Source organism: Medicago truncatula, chromosome 8, assembly GCF_003473485.1.
Source record: "Medicago truncatula cultivar Jemalong A17 chromosome 8, MtrunA17r5.0-ANR, whole genome shotgun sequence".
NCBI classification, from domain to species: Eukaryota; Viridiplantae; Streptophyta; class Magnoliopsida; order Fabales; family Fabaceae; genus Medicago; species Medicago truncatula.
In genome coordinates this window covers 19818544-19829715 of record NC_053049.1, presented here as the reverse complement: position 1 = coordinate 19829715, position 11172 = coordinate 19818544, and the positions used below count along the sequence as shown (strand labels likewise).

The 11172-nt window shown below is 31.7% G+C and overlaps 1 protein-coding gene across 5 annotated transcripts; it reads left to right on the top strand.

Annotated features, from left to right (window-relative positions):
- The first annotated feature begins 6868 nt into the window (after positions 1-6868).
- On the top strand, positions 6869-10327 carry LOC120577750 (uncharacterized). 5 transcript variants are annotated; one of them, XM_039829669.1, is made up of 5 exons: positions 6869-7170; positions 8977-8989; positions 9437-9578; positions 9720-9769; positions 10109-10327. In XM_039829669.1, the coding sequence occupies exons 1-5, from the start codon at positions 7166-7168 to the stop codon at positions 10172-10174; spliced, it is 276 nt and encodes a 91-aa protein (XP_039685603.1). In that variant the 5' UTR covers positions 6869-7165; the 3' UTR covers positions 10175-10327. The 5 variants fall into 5 exon arrangements, with proteins under 5 accessions (XP_039685603.1, XP_039685600.1, XP_039685601.1 ...); XM_039829666.1 differs by having other exon boundaries at positions 8977-9043; XM_039829667.1 differs by lacking the exon at positions 6869-7170 and adding an exon at positions 8050-8277.
- The last annotated feature ends 845 nt before the right edge of the window (positions 10328-11172 follow it).

Here is an 11172-nt window from a genome sequence, read left to right as displayed (position 1 = left end):
CGTAGCAACTTAGCACGTTTCATTAGTGGAATCAACAAAGGTGAGAATGTCTCTTTCCTGCTCATCTTGAGTGGATGGTGCTGTGTTTTGAATAAAGTGTTAGCAGTTAAAAAAAAAAAAAAAAAAAAAACCCCATTTAAATTTCAAGAAGAATTCAACAAAATCAATTGATACTTTCATGAAATACATTTAAAATATTACACATCCTGAATGCAAGAAACTTAATAAAGCATTCAACAAAACCACTTAATACTTCAATGAAACATATTTATAATTCTCAAATTTGTTTGTCTTGTTTCAAATTTGTAAATGAATTTTTTTCTCTTGCATGATTGACAAATGCATTAATTTATAGACATCTCATTCTTTAAACGTCCATTTAACACAAAGAAAGAGATTTCAATATCTCAAGAATAATTCAAGCCGTTTATGTTACGATATATTGAATCAGACCATTGGAAAACAAAATTAAATTGTACAAAGACTGTGTACCTGATTCGCCTGCTTGAATTGATTGCGCTTGAACGCAATGTGTATCTAGGTTTTCTCTTATACAGCAGATGCCTTGAATCTCTACACACATGATAAACATCAATAAATATGGAAATATTCAGTGTAGAATAAGTTGATTTAACCCTAAACAAAAAAGAAAATTTAAAGTAGATTTTTTAGTACCGTGTCTTTGCATCTGTCCTTTTGAACCAGCCCATTTTGTCGGAATTTCTTACTTTTTTAATCAAAGAAATTACACTTGATGTTGAGATAAAAAAATATAAAAATGTCATGATTAAAGTACAAAAGAAAGTGGTGCGTAGAGGACCACAAGAAATCGAAATCATTATCAAAGAATAGCATCGGATCTCTCAAAAGAAGCTGCAACAATTTTAGCAAAAATTAGAAGAACACAGGTTACAAATTAAAATGAATACATGAATTTTTTTTTGAGGAAACTGGAATTAGATCTAAGGCATACCTGTGTGTAGTTAAACAAACCAAGGAAGATTTTGTCTATATTTGGTGGAATGGAAGAAACAATAAAACGTGAATGTAATAAGTTCTTAAAGGATTAGGGATAGCAGTGAAAGATAATATTCTGAGTGAGTAATGAAATTAAAAAATTAGACTAATATCAAAATTAATGGCAGCAGTTGAACGTGCTTCACCCCATTGTGTATTGTTCTGTGTTATCTTCTTATACATTAACAACCGATCCTTTATAATACAAAGCCTAACGGTCCTATTTCCAAACATGGGAATGACATTAAGACTCTTAATGAGTATTCCTTGGTTTTGACCAAACCAACGGTAATAAATAGTTAAGGAAACGAATCTTTATTTTCCTTTATGAGTATTATTTGATTTTATTCCATGTATTAAGGCAATGCATTTAGATAAATTATTATATTATTTATTTTATATATTTTTTTTGTAACCCAAAAAAAAAAGATAAATTATTTTTTAATGGTTTGTTTGACTTGTCTTGATTTGATCCATTACTTGATGAATCTTCTTGATTCTATACACCCCCTTCAATGTTGGAAGAGAGTATGGATGAACGTCAAGCTTGTATCAAAAAGTGGCAAAAGAATCTTTGGCCAACGCTTTGGTGAATACATCTGCAATTTGTTGAGTTGTAGGCAGGTATTAAAGTTGGAGATGACCAGCGGAAACTTTTTCACGGATGAAATGATAATCGATTTCAAGGTGTTTGGTTCGAGCATGGAACACTGGATTATTATCCTTTATGGATATTATTTGATTTTATTCAATGTATTAATGCAATGCATTCAGATAAATTATTTTCTAATGTTGTAGTATTCAACCGCTAAGCATATATCTAAACCATCATAGTGAGTGAGGCCTATATTACTCTCTCTTGTTTAGGGGGTATTTACCCTTTCAAGATATTAACCAATCAAAATGTAATATACAAATGTAACGTACATTAAATGTCAAATAAATGAGTCAACTTTTCTATAAAAAGAAATCAATTTTAATAAGGTAACTTATAATTTTTAATTAATTATATTTAGGTATACAATCTTAATTAATTTACACTATATGACTTGTAACAATTAAAATTTCACATCAAATTCAACCCATCATGGCTGTGTTTGGTAACACGAATAAACTAGCTTATAGCTTGTTGGACTAACTTATAAGCTTGTTTTGTTATAATAAGATGTGTTTGGTGAAAAGCTTTTTTCACTAGCTTATAGCGTTTTTTGAGAAACTAGGTCAAGTAGCTTTTGAGTTTATAGCTGGTAGTTTTTTATATTTTCTTCCAATTTAAACCCTATTAATTTAATTTAATTATTCTTTTAATAAAACAACATGTTCATGGCTTAAAAAATAAGGGCCAAGTTCATAGCTTATTTTTTAATAAAACAGCCGCCACGTTTTCTCCTTTGAAAAAACTGTCATGCTTTATTTTATTTTTTAATGAACACTTTATATATATTTCTTGAAAGAAATGTTTTATATTTTATTATAACTAGCCTACGGTACGTTGTAAAATTTTATATATTCTTGCTTGCATTTTTTTTCGCCTTCCTCTTATTTTTGGGATTCATAAAAGTAGAGATCACTGAGCTTTTGCCCTCTTTTGTACAAAAAAAAAAAAAAAGCAAAGATCAAAATTGTCGGTGAAATTTTATTGGAGACTAAAACCAAAAGTTTGAATATTTATAAGGATCCAAAACATAGTTAACCATAAATTAAAATATTAAAAAATAAATACATTAGAAAAAATGTCTATATATATATAAACATGTCCTTTTATGTCATTTTATACTTATCAGCCCACTTCAACAAATAATTTTATCAAACGCTTCAATTTTAATAAACCATCTTTTCAGCTATAAGTTATATGTTATAAGACATCAGCTATAAGCTTGTTTTTAAGATTTCAGCTAGCTTAAAGCTTATTTTTACCAAACAAACCCTACATACGTTCATAAATTTTGTTCTATTCCAAAACCTAGAACACACATAACGTGCAATTTCTTCTTCATTCTTCTTCCCATCTTGATTGTTCAATTCTCTCGTTCGAGAATTGTCATCATTTCCAATTATCGTGAGAGTCGTTGTGGTCCTTTTGATTCCAGACATTGTGAGAATCGGTGTTGTTTCCATAATCAGATCAGATATCGTGAGTTGATTTTTCTTCTTGATTTGATTGTTCATTTTCGTTTCTTTCTCACTGCCACTACACCATTTATTGCCTCTAACAACAGTCGAAAACGTTGCCAGAACTATGAAAATCGTTGCCAAAAAGAATAGGGGACGTTTTTGAGGCGTCTTCTATACGAGCGTCGCCTATAGTCTAAGGGCACGTTTTTCTCGCGCTTTTGGCAACAATTTCAATAATCGTCCCCTAAAGTCTTGGAATAGAGGACGTTTTACAAAGTTAGGGGTCGATTTTCGATTGTTTCCATTACTGGCAACAGTTCACAAGCGTTGCCTTAACTAATATAACGAAAATAGAATATACAGTTTGTCATATATTTAAACCGTGAGGAAATTTGATCAAAAAATTGGGTCATTTTCATTTCTTTCATTTATTCCTTAAACATAGAAATTTAGAGACTTTTTATCGGAAAATAAATTTGATTAATACTAATCCAAATTCAAGACGGACCAAAATTGGGACAAAAGTTACACACCTACAACACATGCTAAGGACAACTAAAAAACCATGAAACAAAATACAAACTAAACTTCTCTATAAAGAAATACTAAAATTCCAAAAGCAAAACCAAACACTTATAGACTAAAACTCTTCAGGCTTGCAAAAAATAGATCAACGAACAAGAACACAATAGCTGGACTTGGAGGCACTAGAGAAAAACCGGAGCAACACCAGCAGCAGGAGCTAAAACAAATGGATGCATCAACATCATTATAATTAAGCTAGCAACCGAAACCAACAACTTTGTACAAGGAAAACCATAGCTGACCATCGACAAGCAACTCACCACCTGCACTACAGACTACAACACAAACACGTCGACAAGTCTTGCCTTATTTACTTCCTGCACAACAATGGTAACAATTGCATGATCATGAAGTATACACATCTACATATTACAATAAATGTTTTCAAATATCACACTAATTCTTTTTTCCAAAAAAAAAAAACATAACTAGACATGTAAAACAAAAGGAATCAGATAAGAAAAAATCACGTATGGACTGTTGTTAGAGGCAATAAATGGCATATACTTATGTCCCCCTCTCGGTATGGACATGTCATGGAGCCTAGTTATTCAATATACCAAAACTATTAATTTATAGAATTAAAGTCAAGTCATTTCATGATACAATACCAATTCTTAAGAAACTTTATTTTAATACCTTGTTGAGAAATTGAGTTATCATTATGTGTAAAATCATGTGATCCAACATCTCGGTATAGAATAAGCACTCTCATAGTCTTCTCCTTAGATTTTTTTATCTTTAAAAAGTACATACATAAATAGAAGTAGAGAATTAATACGAAATCTCGTACTTTTAACAATTTAATGCCCATATAATCTTATTGAAATGAATAAGAATTTAATAGGAACCAATATCTCTATTAAAAGAATTAGTGAAGAAGAAATACCTGCACGCAATAACTCAGAGAACCAAGAAAGCATCAACGCTCAAAACGCCAAAAGAACACACCAACTCAAAGAAACAAGAATGCAAAATTGACAAAAAGGCCGCAAACATAGAACATGTCGAAAACAGAGATGATACCGTTTGTTCAAATAAGCTAATAAACTTGAGGCTAAATGCTATGTGGAAAGTGGTGCTGCTACTTGAGAGTACTTTGTTCAAGAGCATGTGTCGACAAATAAATTACAACCGCCAATGGACAAATAAATTACATCAACCATTTAGAAAAAAAAGTTCGAGGGTGTTTAAGATGACTGTCTCTAACTAACGTGAATTGGATAAAATAAGGGCATCAACAAATTAGTAAATGAAAAGTTCCTAATAGAACACAAACTGATTTTTAAAAGGAAACTCCAGCAAGAATGTCTACTAAAGTAAACATCAAATGCACCGAACAACTTCTAACCAATCATCCTTAGATTTTTAGAGGAAATCAATAATATAGAATAGTATATAACCTCATGTTTAATTGTTCATCTAATACCCATACAACAACAACATCCAAAGAAGAGAGATTCGTATCATGATCATTCAAGAACAGTGAGATCTAAACTACACTATATTACACTAAAGCAGAAAATCCACATAAAAGTTAAAAGAGGCTTCAAGAAATTGTCCTAACCCTTATGAATAAAATGTTAATTAAGGTCTGAAACTCTAAATACACTTTCTTACAGATCTAAAAGGCTAAGAGTGAAGATTATTTCCCCAATTATCAAAAACATTACATCAGTTTACAAATCTAAGAGACTAAGAGTGAAAACAATTCAAACATACAACCCATTATACATAACACTATTCTTCAACCCATTCAAAACATAACAACAATTTATAAATCTAAGAGGGTAAGAATAGAAAAAAGATTGTGAGATGTTAAGCATACCGTGCGATTTGAAGGATTCAGGAAATCGGAAAGGATTTGAGACGTACACGTAATCAAAGGGATTTGAGGGGCAAAGACATAAATTGAAAGGATTTGGGCGTGAACGTGAAGGGGATTGAACCTTGCCTTCAGAGAACGACATGGTACCAAGTTCTTGTGCGTTTGGAAGTGATTTTACGTTTTCTAGATCTAAAGTGGTTGATGGATGTCTTGTTTGTCCTATAGGTTGCGTGTTCGGCCCCCAGCTATGCAAATTATTAGTTTTTTTGAAAAATAAATTAGAAACGCGGTCAAAGGTGTGTTGATCAGGCCAGATTGAAGGGAAAATTTGTTTTTTGGTAAACAAGCTTCGAAGGAAGATTGCCAAAAAAAAATTTGATGTTGGTGAAATTTGTATGCAACAATCTAAAATTGTCCCCAAAAGTATCTAAGGGGACAATTAATGGTTGTCACCAAAGAAAAAATAGTGTAACGCTCCGAAATCGTCCCCGAAAGTATCTAAGGGGACGTTTATCATGGGTTGCAAAAATACTTTTGGCAACACTCATAAATCGTTGCCTTAGAGACTTTTAGGAGACAATTTTTACACGTCCCCTAAAAAAGTGTTGTTAGAAACAACAAATGGTGTAGTGTGCTATCGTAACTTGATTGCAACCGTTTCACACTTGTAATGTGACATTGGTGACTTTCAACTTTAACATGAATTCCAATGATGCTTCCATTTTTATTTGGGTTTTGAGTTTAATTGAGATTATATAAAATTGTATTTTATCACACATATTTTGCCTTTGATTAAGATAAATGGATCTTCAATGCGGTGATTATTAATTTTATTTTTGGTACAATATTGATTATTAAATTTACTTTTGTAATTTGTTTTATTCAGATCATTATATTGTGTTGTAATGTTGTTTCTGTTCCTGGTGAATTTTGTGTTGCCGAAATGAACATTTGTTGAGATTGTGAACAGGGTGTGAGGTTGGTTAAAGCTATGGAAGAGAAGACAAAGTGAAATAAATAATGCTAATACAAACATGAATTTCATAAGGTGAGCGTTAATTCGTGAGTAATTCGAATTAGAAAAGTTTCATATACCGACGGAATTTAGAGACGGATTTTATTCTGTCTCAGATAGAGACCGAAATTGAGACTGAATTTGATGAACAGAGACGGAATTTAATTCTTCACTTTAGAGATGAACTTCAGAAACGGATTGTACCGTCACAACATGATTTCGTCCCTAATTCCGTGTCTAATAGGTCAAATTTTTTATTTTTTTTTAAATTAAATTAATTATATATCTATTCGTGGGGGCCATATCTCATTTTAACAGGGCTCCAAAATCCAATTTCACTTCCATCTCAAATATCATTTTCACGAAACCCCAATTTTTTTCATCCCTCCATCTCAAATTTCATCAAAGCCTTAAAATAACCAAACACAAAATTAGAATCACTCTACCACCGATTTCACAAAACCCCTAAAATGGCAATTTCGAATCCCTTCATCTTCAATCACACGCCCTGCAGTAGATCCGCTCATCTCAGTTCCAATCTGGGTTCGTGTTCATCTCGGTTGCGCTCGTTTCAATCCCTTTACATCGTTTCGTAGTTCTAATGGATGAGGTTAGTTTCTTCAAAAGTATCACTGCATTTCTTTTTATCAATCTTGAGGGAGACCCTTTTGTGGGTTTTGACGAAAAGAAACCCTATGCTTAATTAGACAAAGAACAAATGGATCTTGTTCGTTGACCGATTGATTGCCAAATTCTATCTCTCTAAATCAGCTAGATCTCATATCCTACTTCGTCTCACTCACCAGACACACGATTTCACCATATCTTGCATTTTCTACTGGTTCACTGATTTATTATTTTTATTTTTTTTGTGATATTTGAGCAAAACAAGATTTAATTTTAACAATTGAACTGGCACAGGTAAGCAATGTTGTTGTGGGCTTTATAACAGAGAAGAAATGATTGCCGAAGCTTTAAAACATTGTGGTTTATGTAATGTTGAGGCCTGCAATGATTGAATCGAAGTCTAGATTCTTCTCCATTCAAGGTTTAGATTGATTTCATGTATTTATATGCATTATACAAGGTTTGAAATGTGAGAAAGTGCATAAAGCTTTTCAATTTTGCGATTTCATACTTTTTTGCCTCGTTTTGTTTCTACAGCCAAATCTATAGGTTCATTTTGATTTTGTCTCGAATTACAAGTCATGGATATGGTTTTGATGTTTATGTTGTGGTGACTTAGCAAGCATGATTAGTGGAACGATGTGTTGTGTTCAAATAGTATTTTTACATAGAAAAGTTGATTAAACAACTATAGATATTCAAATGGTGCAATTATCCATTATCAATCTTCTCCTTATTTTTTAATATATCATCGTTTTTTAGTATGAAGCATAATTTAATGGAAAATAACATTTAATGAACACATGATGCCTCAGATTGCTCAACCCTGAAAAAGACCAATCATAAGATGGCTTCTAATTGTGCTTGAGTAATTGTTAGAACTTTTTTTTTCAACGAAAAAAATTGTTTGAACTTTCTGTGATATAATGTGTGTTTGTTTCTTCCCCTAAAATTAAACAATTTATGATATTAAATTGATTTTGTTTTGTAGATAAGGATCATAAATTGGAACCCCTTTGATTTTTTGATTGATGGCGAGTTTATTCGTATGTCTCTTGAGGATTTTCTTCTTGCTAAGGGAATCTTTGCGGTATTATACTCTCATAATATCATTTTTACTTCATTTTTTCTTCTTGCTAATATTTTAAGAACATATTTTATTGAGGTATAGAAACACTCTTGAACTGGCTTAAGTTGACACTTGTTTCAAACTGGTTTAGAGCTAAACTAAACCTGTTATACTTCATGGTGATTGTTCAACAACAATTAGCATGTTGCACCATTGTTTAAGAGAGTGAGAAAAATTAATTTATATTTCATAAATCTGAATACATTAGAGGGAATCATGTAATCATCATCTCATCATTATATAAGTTATTATCAAGTGAGTATATATCTATCTGTGGGTATTCTTTATTTATTGCTCACCATGTGTTCGACAGAAATGTTTTGACAACTTTATGATACAAAATTCTCATGTACAAATTAGGGCTCTAATACCACACATATTGATTATCTTTTGGACTTAGTTTGATGATTCTATATTTAGTTCCTATGATTTTAAATGTAATTCTTTGGACCACAAAAAATACTTTTTACGTATCAAAGCATTATGGACACTGGATCCATTACATTGGTATTGTTTTTCAAAGCATTATTGACACTTGATCCATTACATTAGCTGAAACTTACCTAGTTATTTTACATCCATTACAACTTACAACTAATCTGAAACTCACCAAGTTACTTTAAATTACTGACTAACTTGTCTCACTTTGTGTGTGTTTAGTTGCAGCAGCAGGGTAAGTGGTTATAGTTCATTAAATTTTGCTTACAAGTGTTTAGACAACAAAAGGGTAAGTGATAAGTTTGATTTTTTGTTGCTCATTCATAAGAATTTTTGTTTTGTTGGCCTTCTTAACAACTTTATAGTTAGATTTTTGGGACCTACAAGTATTGAATACTTTACGAAGATAAGTTACATCCATATGTAGGTGACAGGTAAACCAAAATGTCTTGGTTTTGGTGGTGTTTTGTGTCAATGTGTGTTCAGTTAGAATCCCAACTTAAGAATTGATCTGTTTTCTAGAGTTGAGACTTAGGATTGAATCCCTCATGGTAGTTGGCTGACCTACAATTCAGGATACTAAATTTAGATTTTAAATTTAAACTTTTAGTTGAGCTATATTTTGGTGGGTGGCTGTTTTCTCTTGCTATTTCATTGTTCTGCATCTATTGTATGGTTGCAGGTTTCAAAAGTGGTGTGCGCGCGCGTCCCCTGTTTGTTTGGCTCCATATTAGGTCTGCTGCTATTTTTTTTTCCTAGTGGGGCGATTATGTTCTGGTGCCTGGCACAACTCTGTTTGTTTTTCGGTGTATCATTCAGAGAGGGTAATTTTCGTGGCTTTCGGCTCACTGTGTTTATTATTGTAGGACTTGTGTTTAAGGTCATTGTTTATTATTAAATTACACAAACCCTCTTCTCTCATCATTGAGGCTAATTTGTTACATGGTAAATTTGATTCCATGTAGGTTGGAGTGATAATAGAATTGAGAAGACCAAGTCTATGATTATTGAGGAGGTAAGCAAGTTAAAACTATTTTGTTTTAGTTCAACTTTAACATTAGTTTCATCAATTGTTATGGTATGACTTAAGGGTTCAGGAGTAGAAACCTTGTTTGAATAAATTAAGAATATAAGATAACTAAGATATCCTACAATCCCTCAAAATAAAAATAGATATCCTATAAAGCATCCTATTCTATCACATTTTGATTCTACAACTTTAGCATTTATAGTTGCCAAGTAGTTTATTACTTGCTAGTGTATATCTCGGGAATAGTCCAACTGTATATGCCAAAGAATATCTATAGACAATTAAGTTCATTGTTGTTTGTTTTCTTGATTTTGCTTTTGGCAGGGTATTGAAAATGGCATTCTTTTTGGCGTTGTTGCAACTATTGCTGAGATTTTGCAAAGGTCTTGACTCACCGAAATTACTTTAACAACTTTGCTAGAAATATTGTTTGTACAACTACTATGGTTTATACACTATTTAGAATGTGAACTATGAAGCTTACTTAAAATGGTGTAAATAAACAACTTATTATATGATGTTAATTTAAATTTTGTTATTGTATGATGTTAATTTAAATTTTGTTAGATTATTATCTAGACTTAAGCAAATAAAGTTTATAAATTTTATATGCAGGGTATATATTATATAGTTGCCAAATTACCAACATAAAAATTAGTTTTAAGCAATATTTATTATTTTTAAAATATATTATTATTAGAGACGGAATTTGGAGTCTGTCTCTCTAGACACGAAATTATTTGTGTTTAGAGACGGATTTTATTGGATAGCGACGGAAATGTTCCATCTCTGACAAAGACGAAATACACAAATCTGTCTCTAAATAGCTTAGAGACCAAGGAATCAACGACAGACCTGGATCCGTCTCTAATTCCGTCTCTGATCTGTTTAGTGACGGAAATTCTTTGATTTAGAGACGGATTTTACCCGTCGCTATTTTCAATTTTTCTAGTAGTAATTCGTGGATATAGCTTTTGGAAACAACACCGATTCTCACAATGTCTGGAATCAAACGGACGACAACGATTCTCACGATAGTTGGAAACGACGACAATTCTGGAACGAGAGAATTGAACAATGAAGATGGGAAGAAGAATGAAGAAGAAATTGCACGTTATGTGTGTTCTAGGTTTTGGAATGCAACAAAATTTATGAACGTATGTGGAGTGTGTTTGGTAAAAATAAGCTATAAGCTAGCTGAAAAACTAGCTTATAGCTGATGTCTTATAACTGATAGCTTATAGTTGAAAAGATGGTTTATTAAAATTGAAATGTTTGATAAAATTAGCTGTTGAAGTGGCTAATAAGTATAAAATGACATAAAAGGACATGTATATATATATATATATAGGACATATCAAATGAGATGAGTGTTATTATGAGAGAGA